The 24,904-nt window shown below is 41.5% G+C and overlaps 1 protein-coding gene across 2 annotated transcripts in view; it reads left to right on the forward strand.

Moving 5' to 3' along the window:
• PDE8A (phosphodiesterase 8A) overlaps nt 1-24,904 on the forward strand; it is a 145,140-nt gene that overhangs the window by 75,093 nt on the left and 45,143 nt on the right. For both annotated transcript variants that reach the window (XM_065906398.1, XM_065906397.1), the window contains exons 2-5: nt 156-212; nt 1,618-1,808; nt 15,760-15,816; nt 16,488-16,542. In XM_065906398.1, coding sequence (XP_065762470.1) covers nt 156-212; nt 1,618-1,808; nt 15,760-15,816; nt 16,488-16,542 — 360 coding nt within the window. The remainder of the gene's footprint in view (nt 1-155; nt 213-1,617; nt 1,809-15,759; nt 15,817-16,487; nt 16,543-24,904) is intronic.

The raw sequence follows: 24,904 nt of genomic DNA on the forward strand, positions 1-24,904 counted from the left end.
AAACCTAGGCTCCCTCCATCTAATAAGTATTTATGTAATTTTTCTCTAGAGTAGAAATTTCACTTTCATCTGTGGCACTGAACAGAGAGAGCAACATTTAAGCAAGTTTATCTTTTTTTTTTCTTTTTAATTTTAAGCAGATCTTTTTCTTTCAGGTAGCAGTAGCTGATGTGCAATTTGGCCCCATGAGATTTCATCCAGATCAACTCCAGGTAATAATACACAGTGCTATAATCCTCACCTTAATTGTCTCTAAAGATGGGGAGGGAAAGGATCTAAAGGTGTACACTGAAAGTAATCTTCTCTTTTAGATAAGATATCGGATCCATGTTAAATTCCCTGAACTTGATAGCAGTACTACAGTTATATCAGGGAATGTTTTTTTTCTTAGAAATATAGATGAATTTATTCTGTATGAATCATCTGCATTTACAGATGAAGAAATGTCTGCAACCTACTTTAAAAGTTAAAAGGTTCAGCAAAATAATAATAATAATAATTGTGTGTGTGTGTGTGGAGAGAGAGAGCAAAGGTGTAAAATGTTACCAATTCATGAAATTAGAAGAGGGGGTCACTAGTATTCAGTGTCATTCATAACTTCCTGTAGGTTTGAAATTTTCTAAAACAGAGTAAAAGCGTAATGAATCAGTTCCAGCAGAGAGAAACTATCTGCAAATTTTCTAGTCCAAAATCTTAAACAAAATAACCAACTGAAATTAAACTCCAAAGTGACCTGATGCCTCACATACACAAACTGTTAGAATTTTTAATATGTGAAAAGCACTGGCGGAAACGTGCTGTTTGCTTTTGTTGTATTTGTGTACCCGAGTAAGCGTAGAGGAACCCAGTCCTCAGGAACAGGGTTTCTGTTGGCTTTGCAGCCTGTTCCTCTCAGGCCGGTCAGCCTGGGTATGAAGGGGATGGGGCGGAGCACCTGTGCCAGGCTGGCGCAGGGACCTGGCTGCTCAGGGCAGGGGCAGCCACAGGCCTCGCCTGCCCGGGCCGGGCACAGGGACAGCCAGCTGGCTCCTGCACCTGGAGCTATTCCCGTGTCACTAAATGAGCAGGTTTGAAAGTGTCACGTTTTGGTCTGCTTTGAATCTCCTCTCTTACAATCAAAGTAATTTTTTTTTAAACTTGGAGGGATTATGAAGTCTTGAGTCAGAATATTTAATACTTTAAATATTATTTAAAGTATTAAGTATTCCAAGAGCTTGACTGAAATATTGGCATTTGCCATCTAAGGACTTAACCTGGTTAACTTCCTGTTAGCTAAAATTTGTGTTTTGGTTGATTTGATTTGAAGATGAAATACTTAAGTCTTTGTTGAATTCTTCCAATGGGCTTATTAGGAAAAGAAATAAGCATTTGACCCGTGCTCTGACTTCCAGACTCAGAACAGCTAGAATAGCACTTGTTTCAGGGAGCTGAGCAGTAACGTTGCTGAGTTACATGGAGGAAAAGGTTTTACTCAACAGATTGTAGTGCTCACATCTGTGTACTTGCCTTGAAAACACTTGGGAGTTTTCTGTGGGCTTCTAAGACATGACAGTTCTAACAGCATCTTTTTTATTTATTTATTTTTTTATAAGAACTGTTCATGCTTTTTTGATTCAGGTACTTTTAGTGTTTACCAAAGAAGATAACCAGTGTAATGGATTCTGCCGGGCGTGTGAAAAAGCAGGGTTTATGTGTACAGTTACCAAGGAGGCTCAGACTGCCCTCGCCTGTTTCCTGGACAAACACCATGACATCATCATCATAGACCACAGAAATTCCCGACATCTGGATGCTGAGGCACTGTGCAGGTGAGCCTGAGAAGTGGGCCGCGAGAGTCCTGTGGCATTTGTGACAATAAATGCAGTCCTGAAATACATTCAGTTGAATTCAGTGTCTTTTAAGTTGCCTTCCAGGCATGTAAAGTGAACAAGACGTTAGACTATATTATTGGGCTTCCCTGGTGGCTGATATGGTAAAGAATCCATCTGCAATGTGGGAGACCTGTGTTTGATTCCTGGGTTGGGAAGAGCCCCTGGAGAAGGAAATGGCAACCCACTCCAGTATTCTTGCCTGGGAAATCCCATGGTCAGAGAAGCCTGGTGGGCTACAGTCCATGGGGTCAGAAAGAGTTGGACACAACTAAGCAACTAACACTTTCACTTTAGAATATTATTACTTCTAGGAGTGATCTTTATCTCTTTTGTTTCATTTTGCTTTGCTTAAAGCAGTAAGAAAATATGAATGTGAACTGTTAAGGGTTAAGATGAAATCCCATATGTCATTAACCACAGCTGTCACTTGCATAGGACTGCAACAAGCAACAAGAGTTATTGTCATTTTCTAGATGTTATTTAAAGTTACAACACATTTGAAAATTGTCTTCCAACCTTGGGCAAATGTGCCTTGTTTTTAATACTTGCAGAAAATCAGTATCATGAGAGAATTTGTGTAGCAGACATAAATCTAAGAAAGGTGCTTTCTCAAAAAAAGTCATTTGTTGCTGATGGAAGCAAAGCAAAAGTGAAATATCAGTTTTATTTAAAAGGAAGCTTTACTTGGGGGAAGACAAATCATAATTTGAATATAATGTAAAATTTTGTAATGTGTTAATTTTCCAGTTTCATTTCAGTCACTCGGTTGTGTTCGACTTTTTGCAACCCCATGAACTGCAGCATGCCAGGCCTCCCTTTCCATCACCAACTCCCAGAGCCTACCCAAACTCATGTCCATTGAGCCGATGATGCCATCCAACCATCTCATCCTCTGTCATCCCCTTCTCCTGCCCTCAATTTTTCCCAGCATCAAGTCTTTTCAAATGAGTCAGCTCTTCACATCAGGTGACCAAAGTATTGGAGTTTCAGCTTCAACATCAGTCCTTCCAATGAATATTCAGGACTGATTTCTTTTAGGATGGACTGGTTGGATCTCCTTGCAATCCAAGGGACTCTCAAGAGTCTTCTCCAATACCACGGTTCAAAAGCATCAATTCTTCTGTGTTCAGCTTTCTTTATAGTCCAACTCACACATCCCTGCATGACTACTGGGAAAACCATAGCCTTGACTAGACAGACCTTTGTTGGCAAAGTAATGTCTCCGCTTTTTAATATGCTGTCTAGGTTGGTCATAACTTTCCTTCCAAGGAGTAAGCGTATTTTAATTTCATGGCTGCAGTCACCATCCGCAGTGATTTTGGAGCCCCCCAAAAATAAAGTCTGCCACTGTTTTCCCATCTATTTGCCATGAAGTGTTGGGGCTGGGTGTTAATTTTAGGGATGTTTAAATCTTGGCTTTTAGGAGCTAGAAAATATTAAAAGCTAAATATTAAGGTAACGGTTTAAAAACTGAGCTGACAAGAAATTGACATCCCATCAGAAGGCTGTTTACAGGTACATGGTGACTTCTGTGTACTTGAGAATTCACCTGTCAGGAGGTCAGGCAAGGTGGCTTTCACCTTGGTGTGATCCACGTCTGTTAAAACTTGCCGCTGGCCTTGGTCTCAGGCCTGCTGTGCTGCCTGCATCCCTTTCCTGTTACTGTCAGGTTGATGTCAGTTAGCCATTATCCCTGGAGCCAGATCTGTTGGGCGTGCCGTCTGGCAGTGCATCCGTGAGGGCGGCGGAGGTGTGGAGGGAGTCCTGACCCCGGGGCCTAACCTCTGGCCTTCAGGTCACTTTATATCTTCTCTGAGGATGTGTTTTCTCAGCTGTAAATCTGGAACATTTGGTTTCCAAGATCCTTTCTCTCTCAAACATTTGATGGCATTCAGAGGAACGGAAGAAAATGTCTCAGTTACATGGTGCTTATAGTCCTAATGGACTGCTGCGAGGCAGGAGAAGTATCTGAAGAGGGCCAGAGAGCCCAGATAGATGAGGTGAGAGGGATGAGGCGCTGAGGAAAACCTGGCTTCCTTCATAGTCTTATCCAAGTCCAGACCTAGCCACAGATGTTTGCAGAACACTGACCTTCACACTTATAAACATGGCCTTGCTAGATCGCCCAGGGCTCTAAGGGAAAGATTAAGTTGTGGTAGTTATGTTCTGCTTTTTTTTTTTTAACTTTTTATTTTCTATGGGAAGATAGCTGATTAACAGTATTGTGGTAGTTTCAGGTGCATAGCAGAGTAACTCAGCCATATGTATACATGTATCCATTCTCCCTGAAACTCCCCTCCCATCCAGACTGCCACATAACATTGAGTAGAGTTCCTTGTGCTGTACAGTAGGACCTTGTTGGTTATCCACTTTATTTATTTATTTTGGTTATCCACTTTAAATATATGCTCTACCTTTTTTTTTTTTTTTTTTTTACTATGGAATACAAAAGTAGGAAGTCAAGAAACACCTGCAGTAACTGGCAAATTTGACCGTGGAGTACAGAATGAAGCAGGGCAAACGCTAACAGAGTTTTGCCAAGAGAACGCACTGGTCCTACCAAACACCCTCTTCCAACAGCACAAGAGAAGACTCTACATATGGACATCACCAGATGGTCAGGACCGAAATCAGATTGATTATATTCTTTGTAGCCAACAATGGAGAAGCTCTATACAGTAAGCAAAAACAAGACCAGGAGCTCACTGTGGCTCGGATCATGAACTCCTTATTGCCAAATTCAGACTTAAATTGAAGAAAGTAGGGAAAACCACTAGACCATACAGGTATGACCTAAATCAAATCCCTTACCATTATACAGTAAAAGTGACAAATACATTCAGGGGATTAGATCTGATAGAGTGCCTGAAGAACTATAGACAGAGGTTCGTGACATTGTATAGGAGACAGGGATCAAGACCATCCCCAAGAAAAGGAATTGCAAAAAAGCAAAAATGGTTGTCTGAGGAGGCCTTACAAATAGCTGTGAAAAGAAGTGAAAAGCAAAGGAGAAAAGGAAAGATACACCCATCTGAATGCAGCGTTCCAAAAAAGAGCAAGGAGAGATAAGAAACCCTTCCTCAGCCATCAGTGCAAAGAAATAGAGGAAAACAATAGAATGGGAAAGACTAGAGATCTCTTCAAGAAAATTAGAGATATCAAGGGAACATTTCATGAAAAGATGGACACAATAAAGGACAGAAATAGTGTGGACCTAACAGAAGCAGAAGATATTAAGAAGAGGTGGCAAGAATACACAGAAGAACTATATATAAAAGATCTTCATGACCAGATAATCACAGTGGTATGATCGTTCACCTAGAGCTGGATATCCTGGAATGCAAAGTCAAGGGGGCCTTAGGAAGTATCACTACAAACAAAGCTAGTGGAGGTGATGGAATTCCAGTTTAGCTGTTTCACATCCTAAAAGATGATGCTGTGAAAGTGCTGCACTCAATATGCCAGCAAATTGGGAAAACTCAGCAGTGGTCACAGGACTGGAAAAGGTCAGTTTTCATTCCAATCCCAAAGAAAGGCAATGCCAAAGAATGCTCAAACTATCGCACAATTGTACTCATCTCACACGCTGGTAAAGTAATGCTCAAAATTCTCCAAGTCAGGCTTCAACAGTGCATGAACCGTGAACTTCCAGATGTTCAAGCTGGATTTAGAAAAGGCAGAGGAACCAGAGATCAAATTGCCAACATCTGCTGGATCATCGAAAAAGCAAGAGAGTTCCAGAAAAACATCTCTTTCTGCTTTATTGACTGTGCTAAAGCCTTTGACTGTGGATCACAACAAACTGCAAAATTCTTTGAGACGGGAATACCAGACCACTTGACCTGCCTCCTGAGAAATCTGTATGCAAGTCAGGAAGCAACAGTTAGAACTGGACATGGAACAACAGACTGGTACCAAATCGGGGAAGGAGTTCATCAAGGCTGTATATTGTCACCCTGCTTATTTAACATATATGCAGAGTACATCATAAGAAATGCTGGGCTGGATGATGCACAAGCTGGAATGAAGATTGCCGGGAGAAATATCAGTAACCTCAGATATGCACATGACACCACCCTTATGGCAGAAAGTGATGAACTAAAGAGCCTCTTGTTGAAAGTGAAAGAGGAGAGTGAAAAAGTTGGCTTAAAACTCAACATTTAGAAAACTAAGATCATAGTCTTTGGTCCCATCACTTTATGGCAAGTAGATAGGGAAACAGTGGAAACAGTGGCAGACTTTATATTTTGGGGCTCCTAAATCACTGCATATGGTGACTGCAGCCATGAAATCAAAAGATGCTTGCTTCTTGGAAGAAAAGTTATAACCAATCTAGACAGCATATTAAAAAGTAGAAACATTACTTTGCCATCAAAGATCCATCTTGTCAAGGCTATGGTTTTTCCAATAGCCATGTATGGATGTGAGAGTTGGACTATAAGATAGCTGAGCGCCGAAGAATTGATGCTTTTGTACTATGGAGTTGGAGAAGACTCTTGAGAGTCCCTTGGACTGCAAGGAGATCCAGCCAGTCCATCCTAAAAGAAATCAGTCCTGAATATTCATTGGAAGGATTGATGCTAAAGCTCCAATACTTTGGCCACGTGATATGAAGAACTGACTCATTTGAAAAGACCCTGATGCTGGGAAAGATTGAAGGTGGAAGGAGAAGGGGACGACAGTGGATGGGATGGTTGGATGGCATCACCACCTCAATGGACAGGAGTTTGAGCTAACTCCAGGAGATGGTGAACGACAGGGAAACCTGGCATGCTGCAGTCTGTGGGGTCGCAAAGAGTCAGACACTACTGAGTGACTGAACTGAACTGAAAAATACACATAAGGCTTCCCTCTTAAAGAATCTGCCTGCCAGTGGAGGAAGCACAGGTTCCAAATCCCTGGGAGTCAGTAAGATTCCCTGGAGGAGCCTGGTGGGCTACAGTCCATGGGGTCACAGAAGAGTCGGACACAACTTAGTGAATAAACAACAACAAATACATGTAACATGCAATTATGCTCCACTTTTTGAGGTGGGAAAATGTTCTGTTTTTACACATTTTGGGAATGGAATCTTCCAGACCCAGGAATTGAACCCGGTCTCTCACTTTGCAGGCAGATTCTTTACCATCTGAGCCACCAGGGAAGCCCTCTAAACAAATAGGGTAACTTATTCAGCAAATTTTTATTGATATATAAATGTACAGTTTTACAGTTTGAAAATAGAGAAGGTGACTTGGGTTGCTTCCTATGTGGTTTTAGAGACGCACAGACTATCATGTGTGCATATCCTCTCCAAGTCCCCACCACCATCTGTCCAGCCTCTTCTGGGGGTTAGGGGTCCCAAGGGGCAGTCCTGAGTTTCAGAAGTTCTCCTCCATGTTGAGCCCAGCTTTGTCCATATTTGGCCCAAGGGTCACTAGAACAGTTATGATCCCTTTTCCCCCACTTTCCAACATTTGAGGGCAGGAACGGTCTTTTTGGGGTGGATGCATCCTCGCTGTTGTCACAAAGTGTGGTCTCATATTCCAGTCCCAAAAAGAGGGTCTCTTCTCAGTACCTTCCTCTAATCAGGAGCTCTTGTCAGCCTGGCTCCAGAACTGAAAAGCCCACAGATTTGGGAGGACGAGTGTGGAACAAGCAGAGCAATGTTCTCCTCTGTGTTGTCTGGAGAGCTGACCTCTACACACGCACCCCAGTCACATTCCCTTCCTGATGACTGTGTCACAGCCTCGTCGAGAATCTGGAGTATCTCTCACTAGCTGTTTTCTACCACATCATATTTGTCTTGATGGCTGAGGATTTGCAAAGGGGAGGGACCCTTGTGCCACTTGTAAGGAGTTTTCTAGAGGCAAGAGTGGGCCTTGATTTATCTTGCTGGTCAGTTTTATCTCCATTCTGCCCCTTACCTGGTTTATGTCCCTTGAGATCATCCCTTTAAGAGGGCCTGCCCACTTTGGACTGTCCCTTCAAGGACTCTCTCTAGGATCTCCCTCCTGAACCTACTCTCCACTTACGTGTCTCACGAGACCTTAGCCCTGGCGGAGCTCTGTCTGTCCCTTCATCTTCCTTTTGGGACACCTGATCAACACCCCTGAGTAGGGTTTTTCGTCAGTTGCTGACTTCTCAGCAGTCGTGGTTGCCACCTGGAGAGTGAAGTAGGAGATGGACAGGGCGGAGACCAGCCAGCCCACTGAGGCCAGGGCCCCTCCCAACTTCTCATGGTGACAAAAGCTGACCACAGCCATTAGCAAACCAAGATAAGATGACAGATGTGTCAAAAGTCAGGAGACGGAGAAGGACAGGTTCCCTTCCAAGTCTCTTGTGCTGTTTTGGACTAGTATAGGAGCCTGTTCCAGGAATGTCCTCTGCAGCTGAAATCCCAGGCCCTAGAGGAAGGAAGAGGGAAGAAGCTAGCTTCACTCCAGCTGCATACCTCTGAGCCTGCTGCTTGAGCCACACCAACCAGAGCCGAGCATCTGCATCCCCTGGAATTGCTTTCTGCATCCCCTGGAAACACAGGACAGGGAGCAGAGGGAGGCAGACAAAGATATGGTTTCTACTGCCGTGTTTAAGAAGGGTGGAGGCGTGAGGAGCCTGGCATCAGTCTTTCACCTGTTGCAGTATCAAAGCAGCAAACTACGTTAATTCTCAATGTAGAGAAGGAGAGAGAGAGCAGGCCAGGAGGCCGCTGTGTGTAGCAGACCCGTGCATGCCTGCTGGCAGCGTGCTCTGAGTGTGAACCTGCTCCTGTTGACTGCTCTGCAGGCCCAGACCTAAGAGGATGGCTGCTAACGCCCAGGGAGACGCCTCGGACCCTTCCTGCTACAGATACGCTGCTTGGTTGATGACACTCCAGTTCAAGAACAAAGATGGGGCCCTGTAAAAAGCTGCCAATTAATGGAGGGGGAAAGAACAGCATTAAAGACTAAGAAAATTATTTTCTATAAGCAACTGAAGGGACTTCCCTGGTGGTCCAGTGGTTAAGACTTTGTGCTCCTAATGCAGGGGGCCCGGGTTCCATCCCTGGTCAGGGTATTAGATCCCACATGCTGCAACTAAGAGTTTTCAGGTGACAGCTAGAGATCCAGCATGACAACTGAGACCTAGCACAGCCAAATAAATAAATATATATTTTTGAAAGCTGCCACAACCCCCCGCCCCCCCCAAAGAACCTTTTAGAAGACATACGCTTAGTGTCCTCAGAAGAAATGAAGAAATACTCCTCTGTGCAACAGGAGCAGGGCACTGTAATGAAAGGGGAGACTTTTATAAAAGGAGATAGGGGAAATAAAGCACCACACAGAAACCCCACATAACATGGACAGAATGTTCTGTGTTGAATGTAGAAGCGAGACTGCACTCAGAGTGCTGGATGCTTTCATAACCATCTCTGCATTTACCATGGTCTGAAGATCATCCTTTATTTACTACTGTAAATTCCATTCTTGTTCTTGTGAACCTCATTCCCCATGGCAGAGGGAACAGTGTCAAAGTACACATGATGGAGTTGTGCTTCTGTAAAATTTATCTCGTGGAAAGGCTTTGCTGTGTTCTTACAATGAGCCTCCAGCTTGTGGCCTTTCTCTAGTTTCATGTCAAGACCATCATCAGAATTACTTGCAGTTTCCTGGTGCATCTTTTTTTTTTTTTTTTTTTTTTTTAATTAGTTGGAGGCTAATTACTTCACAACATTTCAGTGGGTTTTGTCATACATTGACATGAATCAGCCATAGAGTTACACGTGGTGCATCTTGACACTGGTAGTTGCCCGCCCCCTCCCACCCCTCCACACCCATTTCTACTCTTTTCTTTTCTTCTTTTGGCCGTCCTGTGGGACATGTAAGATCTTAGTTCCCTGACCAGGGATTGAACCCACGCCTCCTGCAATGAAAGTGCAGAATCTTAATCACTGGACCACCAGTGAAATCCCTACTCTTTTCTTTTTCTTTTTTTATTTTTTTTTATTAGTTGGAGGCTAATTACTTCACAACATTTCAGTGGGTTTTGTCATACATTGACTTGAATCAGCCATAGAGTTACACATATTCCCCATCCCGATCCCCCCTCCCACCTGCCTCTCCACCTGACTCCTCTGGGTCCTCCCAGTGCACCAGGCCCGAGCATTTGTCTCACGCATCCTGCCTGGGCTGGTGATCTGTTTCACCATAGATAATATACATGCTGTTTTAATAGTAGAATTTCTAGTGTTTCGGTGGGAAGACAACCACCTAGAACATACACTGCACCCCCTGGCTTTTCTTGCCGCTGGTCAGTGGGCATGTCACATGCATTTTCTGGAAAGTGTCCATGAAGGGAGAAGGCACGCAGTTCTTACTGTTCTCTAGATTATGGCTAGAGCTTGGCATCTGTCTTGGATTATGGGAAGAAACCAAGACAGGAGAAGCCAGGTTCCTGATGTTGCAAAGTGCCATAGCAGCTTGGATTCCCTGCCTCTGCACATCTTTCATGTGGGAGCTGAGTCCTGTTGAAGCCGCTTTTTCTGGAGTTTCCTGTTGTGCACAGCCGAGTCGGACACGAGGGTCATGGCTCTGGGGCTCCCCGTGTGCTCTCGCAGCCTTCAGAGTGCTGTGCTGTGGACTCACGCCCCGTCTTTTTTCTGACTTCTTGAAGTCGTCCTTCCTTACATCTGGGGGTACATCTTGATGGCGCCATGTCATCTCTTTCTTGGTTTTCATGAAAGTAAAGTAAAGAGTCTTAGTTTTCAATCTAGATTCCTGACATTTCTATTTCCTGGTCAGTTCTTCTTTCTTATGGACCAGAGAAAGCCTAGAATACACTCCTACCTTTTTTAATATTTATTTTTTGAATTGAAAGATAATTGTTTTACAGAATTTTGTTGTTTTCTGTCAAATATCAACATGAGTCAGCTATAGGTGTACATATATCCCCTCCCTGTTGAACCTCCCTCCCATCTCCCTCCCCATCCCACCTCTCTCCGTTGATACAGAGCCCCGGTTTGAGTTCTCTGAGACATGCAGCAAATTCCCATTGGCTATCTGTTTTACATATGGTAGTGTAAGTCTTCATATATTACTCTCTCCATACATCTCATCCTCTCTTCCCTTCTCCCCATGTCCGTAAGTGTTCTCTGTTTCTCTACTGCTGCCTTGCAAATAAATTCATCAGTACCATCTTTCTAGATTGCATATATATGTGTTAGTATACAATGTTTCCGTTTCTCTTTCTGACTGACTTCAGTGTGTATAATAGGCTCTAGGTTCATCCACCTCATTAGAATTGACTCAATTGTGTTCCTTTTTATGGCTGAATAATATTCCATTGTATTTATGTTCTATGACTTCTTTATCCATTCATGTATTGATGGATATCAAGGTTGCTTCCATCTTCTAGCTATTGTAAATAGTGCTGCAGTGACCATTGGGGTACATGTGTCTTTTTCAATTTTGGTTTCCTCAGGGTATATGCCTAGGAGTGGGATTGCTGGGTCATATGGTGGTTTTATTCCCAGTTTTTTAAGGAATCTCCATACTGTCTTGCATAGTGGCTGTATCAATTTATATTCCCACCAACTGTGCAAGAGCGTTTCCTTTTCTCCACACGCTTTCCAGCATTTATTGTTTGTAGACTTTTTTTTTTTTTTTTTTTTTGTAGACTTTTTAATGATGACTGTTCTGACCAGTTTGAGGTGATACCTCATTGTAGTTTTGATGTGCATCTCACTGATAATAAGCGATGTTGAGCATCTTTTCCTGTGTTTGTTAGCCATCTGTATGTCTTTGAGGAAATGTCTGTTTAGGTCTTTTTCCCAGTTTTTGACTGGGTTGTGTTTTTTTTTTTCTGGTATTGAGTTGTGTGAGCCGCTTGTATATTTTGGAAATTAATCCTTTGTCAATCTTTTCATTTGCTATTGTTTTCTCCCATTTTGAGGGGAGTCTTTTCATCTTGTTTATCATTTCCTTTTCTGTGCAAAAGCTTTTAAGTTTAACTAGGTCCCACTTGTTTTTATTTCCATTACTCTAGGAGCTGGGGTAAAGAATCTACCTGCAGTGCAGGAGACCCTGGTTTGATTCCTGGGTTGGGAAGATCTCCTGGAGAAGGGATAGGCTACACACACTCCAGTATTCTTGGGCTTGCCTTGTGGCTCAGCTGGTAAAGAATCTGCCTGCAATACAGAAGACCTGGGTTTGATCCCTGGTTTGGGAAGATAGCCTGAAGGGAAAGGCTACCCACTCCAGTATTCTGGCCTGGGGAATTCCATGGATTGTATAGTTCGTGGGGTCACAAAGAGTCAGACACAACTGAGCAGCTTTCAGTCTTTCAGGAGGTGGGTCATAGAGGATCTTGCTTTGATTATGTCATCAAGTGTTCTGCCTATGTTTTCCTCTATGAGTTTTATAGTTTCTTACATTTAGGTCTTTAATCCATTTTGAGTTTCTTTGTGTATGGTGTTAGAAAGTGTTCTAATTTTATTCTTTCACCTGTAGCTGTCCAGTTTTCCCAGCACCACTTATTGAAGATGCTATCTTTGGTTCATTGTATATTCTTGCCTCCTTTGTCAAAAATAAGGTACCTGTAGGCGTGTGGGTTTATTTCTGGGTTTTCTGTCTTGCTCCGTTGGTCTGTATTTCTGTTTTTGTGCCAGTACCACACTGTCTTGATGACTGTAGCTTTGTAGTATAATCTGAAATCAGGGAAGTTGATTCCTCCAGCTCCATTCTTCTTTCTCAAAACAGCTTTGGCTATTCAGGGTCTTTTGTGTTTCCATATGAATTATGAAAATTTTTGTTCTAGTTCTGTGAAAAATGAAATTGGTAATTTAATAGGGATTGCATTGAATCTGTAGATTGCATTTGTCAGTATAGTCATTTTCACAATATTGATTCTTCCTACCCAGGAACATGGAGTATCTCTCCATCTGTTTATGTCATCTTTGATTTCTTTCATTAGTGTCTGATAATTTTCTGTATATAGTTCTTTTGTTTCCTTAAGTAGGTTTATTCCTAGATATTTTATTATTTTTGTTGCATTGGTGAATGGGATTGATACCTTAACTTCTCTTTCTGATTTTTCATTGTTAGTATATAGGAATGCAAGTGATTTCTGTGTATTGATTTTGTATCCTGCAACTTTGCCAAATTCACTGATTAGCTCTAGTAGTTTTCTGATAGTATCTTCAGGGCTTTCTATGTATAGTATCTCATCATCTGCAAACAATGAGAGCTTTACTTCTTTTCCAATCTGGATTCCTTTTATTTCTTTTTCTTCTCCGATTGCTGTAGCTAGGACTTCCAAAACTATGTTGAATAATAGTGGTGAGAGTGGACACCACCCCTGCCTTTTCATACAGTGTTAGACCTCCTTTGGAGGGATGGGCTTGTCTCTGGGAAACATAGTCTTTCCTCCCACTTTGTCCTCAGCCCCATGTCCCTTATCCCTGTGTCCCGACCTGCTTACTGAGGTCATCTGTGTGGTTGCCTACCTGCTCTGTTACCACTCAGGTCTCTGTTTCTCCTGTAAAAAGACATGAGCTGGTTTGAGGTGGCTGGTGGCATACTTCAAAGTTGCCATTTCTCCCTCTAAATCTCCATGATATGATAGAAATATAAACAGATGAACAACTAGAAATGTCCTAAGAAGCCATGGAACTACTATTTGCGAGTCCACATCTTTCATTTCCTGTTTAAGGTTAGTGCTGGGGTGAGTATCAGCCAGCAGGTTTGAAAAGTGGCTGGGGCCCGGCTGTGTGAGTGTCTGCCAGGCCACTTATGCTTCGGAGCTCACACAGCCCTTTTATGGCTCCTGCTCCAGGCAGGCAACCACGATGGAACAGGGGCCTGGTCAGCAGGCCCTCCAGTGACCTCCCTGATAGAGCCATGCAAGGAGCGCCCTTCAAGTTGGTTCCCTCTGGAGATGCTAGGCAGAAACGGAAGCTATAGGACTAGAGTGGACACTGGGAAAAGCAAAAGTGTTGACAGAGAGTGTGTATGTGTTATGAGTCATGTGGCCCATGAGAGAGACTGGCTGTTCCCTGGAGATGGAGAAGCGTCTCCATCCCTGAGCAGCTTCCCAATCCCAGAGCTACTCTGCACATACTGTTTGGATTCTAAGCCTTGCTCCTCCTGAGCTCCAGAAGAAAACTTAGCCTCAATACCCTGAGGCAGGGGTAGGCACAGGGGAACACAGGCAGGCCCATTCATTTATGTATTGTGTGTGCCTGCTCTCATGCTTCAGGGGCAGGATTGAGTACTTGTGACAGAGTCCATATGACATGAAAAGCCTAAAATACTTACTGTCTGGTCCTCTGCAGAAAAATTTTGCCCAAACCGAGGCATCCTTTGCATATGATGACTTGACTTTTCCCTTACACATCTGGAATGGTTATGTTCTGTGTCATCCTCGGGACAGTGGAGAAATAGTCACGCCAGTCATTTTCTGTATTCTGTGATTCAGAAGTGACGCAAGTGATTCTTTTTTTTTTTTTTCTCACAAGTGATTCTTGAACCAGCAGAACTGAAGTCAGGCAGTGAGTCTTGGCTCTTCTCTGTCCCATCGTGGACACATCCTCCAAGGGCCAGCTTGCTTCTGTCTTGACAGGGGGAGTCCAAATCCAGCCCTCTGCATACCTTTCCATCTGCAGTCACCCTCTTATGTGCATCTCTTCCTTCCAGGCCAGGGGCCAAATTCCTCCCCCTTCCTGTGGCCTGGCTCTTCTTCTCCAGAGAGTCCTTCTCTTTCCTGCAGTGTAGGGTGGGTCAAAGCCATCGCACATCTCAGTGGGAAGTTTATATTGCTTCTGCTCTTCTCCGTCATGTTTATCTCTGCCCTCTCTCATCTCTTGGCTGAATTTTCATTCCCCATGGCTTCCTTGGGAGCTGCTTCTCCAGAAGGGTTAAATTCAGTCCCTTTGGCAGCCTCATTGTTGTTTAGTTGTTAAGTCTTGTCCAACTCTTTGCAACACCGTGGACTATAGCACAGTCTTCCCCATGGACCCCATGAACAGCCAGGCTTCCCTGTCCTTCACTATCTCCCAGAGTTTACTCAAACTCATGTACATTGCATCAGTGATACCATGCAACCACCTCGTCCTCTGTCATCCTTTTCTCCTCCTGCCCTTAATCTTTCCCAGCATCAAGGTCCTTACCAGTGAGTTGGCTCTTCACATCAGATGGCCAAAGCATTGGAACTTCAGGTTCATCATCAGTCCTTCCAGTGAATATTCAGAGTTGATTTCCTTCCATAGTGACTGGTTTGATCTCCTTGCCATCCAAGGGCGGCCTCATACTCCTTGGGTAACTTCAGTAGAGCAGTGTCTTCTACTTTTCTCCGTCAGTCTTCTGTCCTTAATTTTTCCTGTCAGGTTTGATTCTCCTCTTTCTGATGGGTAAGAATATTTTGCATTTCTGAGTTTTAAATATTTATTGTTACTGTTTTGCCTGCATCCTGCTTGGGAGCCCTTCTCTGCACTGCTTAGAATACAGTGGAGAGCTGGCCCTCGGGCTGCCTCACCCCCACTGTAATGGTCGCCATCCGCTGGCTGTGATGCATGTAGACCTGCATCTTCCTTTGATAGGAAGAGACTAGTGACCCTTCTCATGTAAGGGAGATTCCCCAGGTACGGAAGACTCTCCACCTGAAACAGCTCAGACCAGAACAAGAACAAGTAGAAGGCACGTCATCAGAGCTGGCTGCTGTCTTCATGCTCCGTAATTGTGAGGGTCACCATGGGCCACTGGTTAGCAGTTTGTCCCCTGAAGAAAGAAAGGTCAGGTTAGTCAAGAAGGTTTCTCCAGAGTGTGGAGGGGTCTTTCGCTCTCCCCCAACTTTAACTGTCCTACCAAAATTTAGATTTGGGTGTGTTTAGTTTTTAAAGAATTGCTTTAAATTTATTTTAAAACTTTTTTTAAAGGTCTATCAGATCATCAAAACTCTCAGAAAACACCGTTATTATTGGTGTAGTACGCAGGTAAGATATTTTTCTTTTTTAAGTGTTGAAATTCAGATGTCGTTGTAATGTGTGTTCTTAACAGAGGCCTGAATTACAACTTGTGGCCTGTGACAGGCATCACCCTTTCTAGTTTGGCCTTTTCCTCTTTCTTATTTTCTTTCATTTTGGCAGTTAAATTCATGGCTGGAGTTTGTACTTTAACACTAGATTTTGTGATTTTGGACTCTCTTTCACTTTAGAAAAGGGCCAACCGAGGGAGAATGCCATTCCTGAAGTATGAATGTTTTCTGGATATATTTCTTAGGGACTTCTAACTCCAAATATCAATGAGAATTTACATTATATGTAATTGGGGGGAACCTTATATTTCATTTTAAAATGGGAGGTAAGAAAAGAATAAAAATAATTCAGTCTAAAATTTATACATATCACATAGCTACGTGCTCACTCCTGTGTTCTGGCTCTTAGTGTAATCTCTATATTTCAAGCATTTGTATCTATTGTCAAAAAGCCAGTGTGAAACTAAAACAGAAAATTGTTTTAACTTTGTACATTTGATTTGTACATTAATCTAATTCACCTAAAAGTATTCATTATATGCCAATGATAATATTATATAAATTAGTAAATAAAGATGTGAGATGTAACTGATTGGAAAAAACTGTCTCTGTTTACTTGTTCTTTTAAAGGGTGGATAGAGAAGAGTCATGTGTAATGTCCCTCATTGCTGCTGGCTTCACAAGGGTATGTACTCACTTCTTTGTTATGCAAGTATAATTCAGCATGACAAATTATTTTATCTCAGCTTTAGAGCCTGGCAATAATTTTGAATTAATTTGAAAAAGAAAACTCATCCTTGTTCTGTATTATAGTTTGATTTAATTTTATAATCTGGTAATCCGATAATCCACAATACTTTGCTTTCTCAGTTGCTCAAAACTATGCCTGCTAAATGCATCTAAACATAAAAAAATCTCCTTTAATGGCTTACTCATGAGTTAGAAGTTGTACCACAGGATATGTTGTCATAAAGCTTACAGACATACAGCTGTATGTCTGTAAATTGGCAACTTTAAAGCCAATTCAAGGATTCTGGAAGTAAGACCTACCCAACATGGCTCCATTTCTTTCTACCCCTGGCTCTAATCTCTTGGTTTCCCTTAAGCCAAAAAACTTATGCAGGCTTTGGTCAGCTAGTTGCTAGTGAGCTTTGGGAATCATGGTGGAGAGCTCACTTAAGACTGATCATTGGGCAGACTTGTAGCCCAAATATCAGTGCGGTCATGGAGAAACCTCACCCCTTGATTCTGGCTGGTAGCACTCCCAAGGATCTGGAAGAAGCAAATACGCATCCTCCCAGAGGGAGACCCTCCTTCCTCAGCCTTGGAGAGTCTCTGCAAATGATCATTCAAGGGCAGCAGGCAGCCCTCACTCAGCATTAACCTGTCCACAAGGAAACGCAGCATTCCCAGTGGGAACTAGCAGGGGAGAGAGGCAGTGGGAGCAGGCCCTCACAGTCCACAGAAGTTACAATTGTCAGATAAAATCATGAAATGACTATGCTTATTATATGTAAAGAGACAAAGATAGGACAAGCTTGGAAATATCTTCAAGGAATAGGAAGCTATAAAAAGTGACGTAGCAAATTTTAAACATAACATAATCGGATTTTGAGAAATGCACATATAATAACTGAAAATTTTAAAGCTTAGTAGGTCAGAAGAAATTATCCAGCATGTGGCACAAAGATCCAAAAACAGAAAATAAGTTAGAGAAGTTTAGAAAAGTGGAGGATAGAGCGGATGGTTTAGCATCTGTATAACTGGAGTTCTGGAAGAATAGGAGAGAGAATGGGACGTTATATTTGAAGAGAATTTTCCAGAACTGATGGAAGACTATAATCCACAGATTCCAAAATTCCAAAGTAGAATAAGTAAAAAGAGAACATACCATAGTGAAAAAACAAACAAAATAAAGAGACAATATTAAACTTAGAGGGAAAAAAATTAGAACAGCAGACTAACAGCTGGCTTCGTGGCAGCAGTAGGTTGATGTTAGGAAACAGTGGAATAGTGTTTTCAATGTGATAAAAGAAAATAACTGCCTTCCTAGAGTGTTGTACCCAGAATGTGCTCAGTTGCTCAGTTCAGTTGCTCAGTCATATCTGACTGTTTGCGACCCCGTGAACTGTAGCCTGCCAGGCTCCTCTGTGCATGGGATTTCCTAGGCAAGAATAACTAGAATGGATTGTGTCTCCTGCATTGGCAGGCAAATTTTTTACCACCGTGCCCCCTGGGATCCCTTATACCTAGCATAAATACTTTCAAAAATAAAGGTGAAATCAAGACTTTCAGAAATATGAAAATGACACAAATTGTAACTAGCAGATTCTCAAAGGAAAATTCTGAAGGATGTGCTTAAAGCAGAAGCAAGATGAGTCCTAAGTCCCAAGTGGGAGGCCTGAAAGGTAAGAACGAGTGAGGAGCAAGAAACTGTGAATGTGGGCTGAACACAAACACATTTGTTGTTGTTCAGTCGCTCAGTCGTGTCTGACTCTTCGCTACCCCATGGACTGCAGCACACCAGGCTTCCCTGTCCTTCACCATCTCCCAGAGTTTGCTCAAACTCATGTTTATTGAGTCGGTGATGCCGTCTGGCCCTCTCATCCTCTGCCGCTTCCTTCTCCTTTTGCCTTCAATCTTTCCCAGCACCAGCATCTTTTCCTATTGTGTAAAGCGGTAATAACAGTGTCTCACCTGATTAGAGATCACAGATGGAAAAGGATCATAACCTGAGAGTCCCACACCAGCCAAATGATTGTTCACCCTTCAGGGCACAAGAGGTATTCCTTTGGGCATTATATTAATATATAAAACTCAGAGATGTATTTCCCCAGAAGCCCTGTCTGAGGAAAATAATTAAATAAGGACTTCAACCATTCAACAAATGAAGTAGAATGGAACTTTAAGATGAGGGAGAAAGTAGTGGAGAGAGTGGTGTGTTTACATAATACACATTTGTGTGTGTCTGTGTGTGTGTAATGTAGAATATGTATTTTTATATGTGATTATATAACATCCAATAATACCTCAGCGTTTAAATTCTAGGGTATCTAAGCACACCCTGCCCTAGGTGTCTTCAAGGTTTCAGGGCACATAAAGTGGAAATAAACGGATTCTTGTGGCTCATTTAGCAGACAGGGAAGTGGGTGGGCAGTGAAAGTATTCTGAAGTTTTCTTCTTTGTGGGAAATGTGCAGACTAGAGCACTGCTCATGGGAGACTTTGTTCTGGAATGAATTGGTACCTTGTTTTCAAATAATAGTAAAGAAATCTATGTCTGCTTTTGAGATCAGTGAAAAGGAAAGTAACCAATAATAGAAAAGTTTAAGAAAACTTCTGGGGGCTTTCCTGGTGGCTCAGTGGTAAAGAATCCACCTGCCTAAACTACTTAGGTTATTAAAATGATCTAATAAATTTTAGACTCTTATTACATAGTTTTGTGGTTCAAACCCAGGAGACATTGGTTTGATCCCTGGTCCCTGAAGATTCCACATGCCCTGGAGCAGAGCAGCTAAGCCCGTGAGCCACCAATACTGAGCCTGTGCTGTAGAGCCTGGGAGCTGCAACCCCTAAAGCCCGCATACCCTAGAGCCCGTGCTCCACAATGAGAAGCCTGCTCACCACAACTAGAGGGTAGCCCCTGCTTGTCACAGCTTGTTAGAGAAAAGCCCTCATAGCAACGAAGATCCAGCATAGCCAAAAATAAATTGTTTTTGAAAAGAACTGAATTGATAAAATATGGAGTTTTTGGGAATTCCTTGGTGGTCTGGTGGTTAGGACTCCACACTTCACTGCTGAGGGCCCAAAGTTCAATCCCTGGTCAAGGAACCAAGATCCCTCAAGCCTTGCAGCAACCCCTGCCCAAGAAGTATGGAATTTTTAGCAACTGAATCACACTGGCATATCCAAGGAAGAGGAAACAACAGTGAAATCAGTGATAAATACAGAGTAAGATGGGAGCAAAATCAAGTGCATGAAAATGGGCTGGATTCTCCCATTAAAGGAGAAGCCATTAGACTGGGTTACGAAAGTACAATTATATGTTGTTTATAAGATAGTAATAAAAGGAACTTAATAATAAAGAAAAAGGTAACAAGTAAATGCAAACAAAAGGAACACAGGAATTCCAATATCAACATCAGATATGGTGGAACTTAAGACTTTGTTTTAAATACACATTCTATATAGAAATTTTACATTGTTGTTATTATTACATAGTTTTGTGGTTCTCCTTTTTTGATCCCACCCTCCCCAACATTCACACGTGTCAGCACCTGTCCACATTCTCTGACTTCCAGTTGAACCTTGTATGAGAACAACCATGCTAGCCAGCATGCAGGTGAGCATCATAAGGATACCAGGTTGGAAGTTGTGGGTCACCTGTTCCCAGCGGATCCTTAGGTCACCCCTCCTTAAACTGCCTAGGGAAGCATTCACACGAGGAAGAAACTTCCCCTGAGAACTCTTAAGTTCCTTGTGTTAGTACTCTTAGGCTACAGAACTGGCCATTCTTAACAAGGACCTTTGATGTTTCTGACTTTCCATTGAAGCTAGTGAAACTGGGAGGACAGATTATTCATCTTGCCTCAAGTTGTTTGCTTACCTAAGCTGCCATAAATAGTGACACTTTATTTTCCTGGGCTCCAGAATCACTGCAGATGGTGACTGTAGCCGTGAAATTAAAAGACACTTGCTCCTTGGAAGAAATGCTATGACCAGCCTAGACAGCATATTAAAAAGCAGAGACATTCCTTTGCTGACAAATGTCTGTCTAGTCAAAGCTATGGTTTTTCTAGTAGTTATGTATGGATGTGAGAGTTGGACTATAAAGAAAGTTGAGTGCTGAAGAATTAATGCTTTTGTACTGTGGTGTTGGAGAAGACTCTTGAGAGTCCCTTGGTCTGCATGGAGATCCAACCAGTCAATCCTAAAGGAAATCAATCCTGAATATTCTTTGGAAGGAGTGATGCTGAAGTTGAAGCTCCAATACCATGGCCAGCTGATGTGAAGAACTGACTCATTAGACAAGACCCTGGTGCTGGGCAGAAGATTGAAGGCAGGAGGAGAAGGGGACGACAGAGGATAAGATGGTTGGATGGCATCACCGACTCAATGGACATGAGTTTGAGCAAGCTCCAGGAGTTGGTGATGGACAGGGAAGCCTGGTATGCTGCAGTCCATGGGGTCACCAAGAGTTGGACAGCTGAGCAACTGAACTGAACTGATAGCTGCCAGCAGTCATTAAGCTTTTTATTTGTATGAGGTTGTACAAGCAATATTGGTATATGTGCTGCCGAAGCGAGCACGTACAAGCAATATTGGAAATACGTGTTTAAAATTCTGTACAAGGAAGTCCATCAGCACAGCTTCATGGACTGCAAAGTATATCCTGGTAGAAAATCTAGTTAACCGTGGGCCTCGTGTTTTCATAGTACAATTGAGTTATCGTTAAACTGACTGTAAAATTCAAAGGTAACTGATGCACACTCTCTCCCTGCCCTCTCACCTGCACTACTTAATCAAGGTATTCCCTGCAGCCTCTGCCGGAATTGTGGTTAAGTGCATGTCTATGAAAAATACTTTATGCAAAAAGCACAGGTTTGAAATAGTCATTTTAGAGGTCTGTGACTTAGGAAATATGGAAGTAGCAGTCTCACCACTTAGTAAGTGACGAATCCAACTAGGTGACCAGTCCTCCGAGACCGCACAAGGTAACTTGTCTTCTCACACAGAGCCCCGTACTCTCAGGTGTCAGAAGGATGCTGAGGTGACAGGGGGCACAGAGAGCAGAGCATTCAGGCCTGGAGGTAAGGTGGTTTTCTCAAGTCTCATGGCCGGGAGGCAGTGTGGCCCAGGCTTGAGCCCAGCCCCAGACCTGAAAGCCATCACTGCAGTGAGATCTCTGGATTCATAGGGCAGACAGCTTTTCTGTAGATTGGCCATAGTTCAGGATTCCACAGTGGATGCACACTTGCTTACCTCCACAGTTGGACTTGGCCTTTGAGCTTTCTGACTAAAATCTCAGAGGTTAGGGAATTTTTTCCCCCTCTTATTTTTTTCAGATATGAAAACACAATAACACACTTAAAGGAGACTTGGAAAATACAGAACAAAGTTACATATAGTTCCACTATATAATACAATTTTTTTTTTTTAAGTAGATAAATTAAGATTTTTAGTTGTAGTTTCAATATCAAACTCTTAAATTAATAGAATGCATATACAGAGAAGTAGAATCTTATGTAGACCTGAAAAGCACCATGAACCAATTTGAAATAATTATGATTTATTATACAATTTTCACACAGCAGTAGGATACAAATTCTATTCAAGCTCCCATAGATTATAAACTAGGAGACACTGAAAGATATCCAGGGACATAAGACCAGGTGCAAAAGTTTGGTGGTCTAAAGTTATTAAAATCATACAGAATCTATTCTCTTATCACTGTGGAATTATGTTAGAGATCAGTATCAAAAGATATTTGAGAATAACCCAATCCACATATTTTCAAGTGCAATGTGACTTTACCAAGAGAGATCTTTGACTTAGCCTTGAAAGCCTCAATAAAGTTAGAAGACTGAAAAAACACAGGGTGATTCAAGATAAGAAAGCATTTAAATGTGAAATTAGTATCAAAATTAGAACTTAATATCAAAGATACCTTAAAAGTCCCTTGCATTTGGAAATTAAATGTCCACTTTTAAATGATGGGTGTATCTAAGAAGCCATAACAAGGAAAATTAGAAAAATATTTGTATTGGAATAAAAATGAAAAGAGAATTTACCAGAATTTGTTGCATGTACTTGAAGCTGCTCAATGTAATATAATACAGTGTGGAGTCTTGAATAAGGTATGAAAACAAATAATGGACACTAACATAAAATTTTGTGAAATTTAACAAAGTCTGTATTTAGTTAATAAAACTGTATCACATATTAATTTCTTGTTTGTTTGTTTTTTTACAATATTGTATTTCTTTATATCCTCAGAATTGGATTAGAAGTTTCAAGCCTCATTCAAAAAAATTGTTTTTAATGTGACTAAGATAAACTTTCTAGACTTTTAGCAGTGCAGTAATACTATATGCCAAAATACATGGAACTGTGTCAAAATTTTGAGTGAATGTAAATTATAAATCTAGCATTCTATTCATACTAAGTCAAATGTGTGGAATCAAAATGTCTTAAATGTTTTAGATAGGCAAAAATTCATGTTTTCTAAAATATATATAATACGTACTATTTATGTTTACAAAAACTTTTTGACTGCACTTGGTACAGGCTTGAGAAAGAACATTTTTAAAAAAAAGATGAGAAATTGGAAGACATAAATTAAATGAAATATGAGCACTGAATATGAAATAGGAAAAGTGAAACCATCTAGATAAGAGTAAAAGATCATATAATCCAGTTGTTTTTAAACATAGCTGCTCGTTAGAAACACATCTGGAGCTTTGGAGGGAAAAAGCAAAACTTGGGCATTTGTATTTTTCAAAAAATTCCAAGATAATTCTGATACACATCTGGATTTTAAAAAGTGATTACAGATTTTCCTATTTAAATGATAGTTTTAGTGATACAGAATTCTTTTCTGTTGATCAATCATGGTTACAATGGTATTAAACAAATAATAGTTATATAATCCCAGTAGTAAAAGATATTTATCAGTTTTCACAATCAATAGTCTGACAAAAAATAAAAGATCATTACAATTGCAAGCCATAATGAAAACATGATTAGCCTAACAATATAAAATAATTTCATACAGTTTGGGGGATTAAGCAGAGTGATGTGGTAAGTGGAAGTGCATACATGCACATGTTTTCATCTGCCCAGCCAGTCTATGTCTTTTTGTTGGTGCATTTAATCCATTTACATTTGAAGTAAATATTTGTGATCCTATTACCATTTAAATTGTTTTGGGTTTATTTTGTGTAGGTCTTTTCCTTATCTTGTGTTTCCTGCCTAGAGAAGTTCTTGTAGCATTTGTTGTAAAGCTGATTTGGTGGTGCTGAATTCTCTTAACTTTTGCTTGTCTGTAAAGCTTTTGATTTCTCCATCAAATCTGAATGAGGATCTTGCTGGGTAGAGTATTATACTTGGTTATAGGTTCTTCTCTCATCATTTTCAGTATATCATGCCATTCCCTTCTGGTTTGTAGAGTTTCTGTTGAGAAATCAGCTGATAACCTTACGGGAATCCCCTTTTTTGCTGTTTGTCGTTTTTCTCTTGCTGTTTTAATATTTTATATTTGTCTTTAATCTTTGTTAGTTTGATCACTGTGTTTTGGTGTGCTTGCTCCTCCTTGGGTTTTTCCTGCCTGGGACTCTCTGTGCTTCCTGGACTTGGTTGACTATTTCCTTTCCCATGTTAGGGAAGTTTTCAGCTATTATCTCTTCAAATATTTTCTCGGGTCCTTTCTTTCATCTCCTTCTGGGACCCCTAAAATGCAAATGTTCTTGCATTTAATGCTGTCCCAGAGGTCCCTTAGGCTATCTTGATTTTTTTTTCATTTTTATTTCTATATTCTGTTCTGCATCAGTGATTTCCACCATTCTGTCTCCAAGTCACTTATCCTTATCTGTTCTGCCTCAGTTATTCTGCTATTGATTCTTTCCAGTGTATTGTTCATCTCTCTTTGTTCTTTAGTTCTTCTAGGTCTTTGGTAAATGTTTCTTGCTTCTTCTGCATTATATTTCCAAGATCCTGGATCATCTTTACTATCATTATTCTGATTTTTTTTTTTTCTGGAAAGTTGCCTGTCTCCATTGCATTTATTTGTTTTTGTGGGGTTTTATCTTGTCCCTTCATCTGGGACATAACCTGCTTTTTCACCCTGATTAACTTTCTGTAATATGGTTTTCATTCTAGCCACTATGGGATTGTGGTTCTTCTTCTTATGTCTGCTCTTTGATGGATGAGGCTAAGAGGCTTGTGTAAGCTTCCTGATGGGAGGGACTGGCATGGGAAAACTGGGTCTTGCTGGTGGGCACGGCTCAGTAAAGCTTTAATCCAGTTATCTGCTGATGGGTGGGGTGATCC

The sequence above is a fragment of the Muntiacus reevesi genome, chromosome 15, assembly GCF_963930625.1.
Source record: "Muntiacus reevesi chromosome 15, mMunRee1.1, whole genome shotgun sequence".
NCBI lineage: Eukaryota > Metazoa > Chordata > Mammalia > Artiodactyla > Cervidae > Muntiacus > Muntiacus reevesi.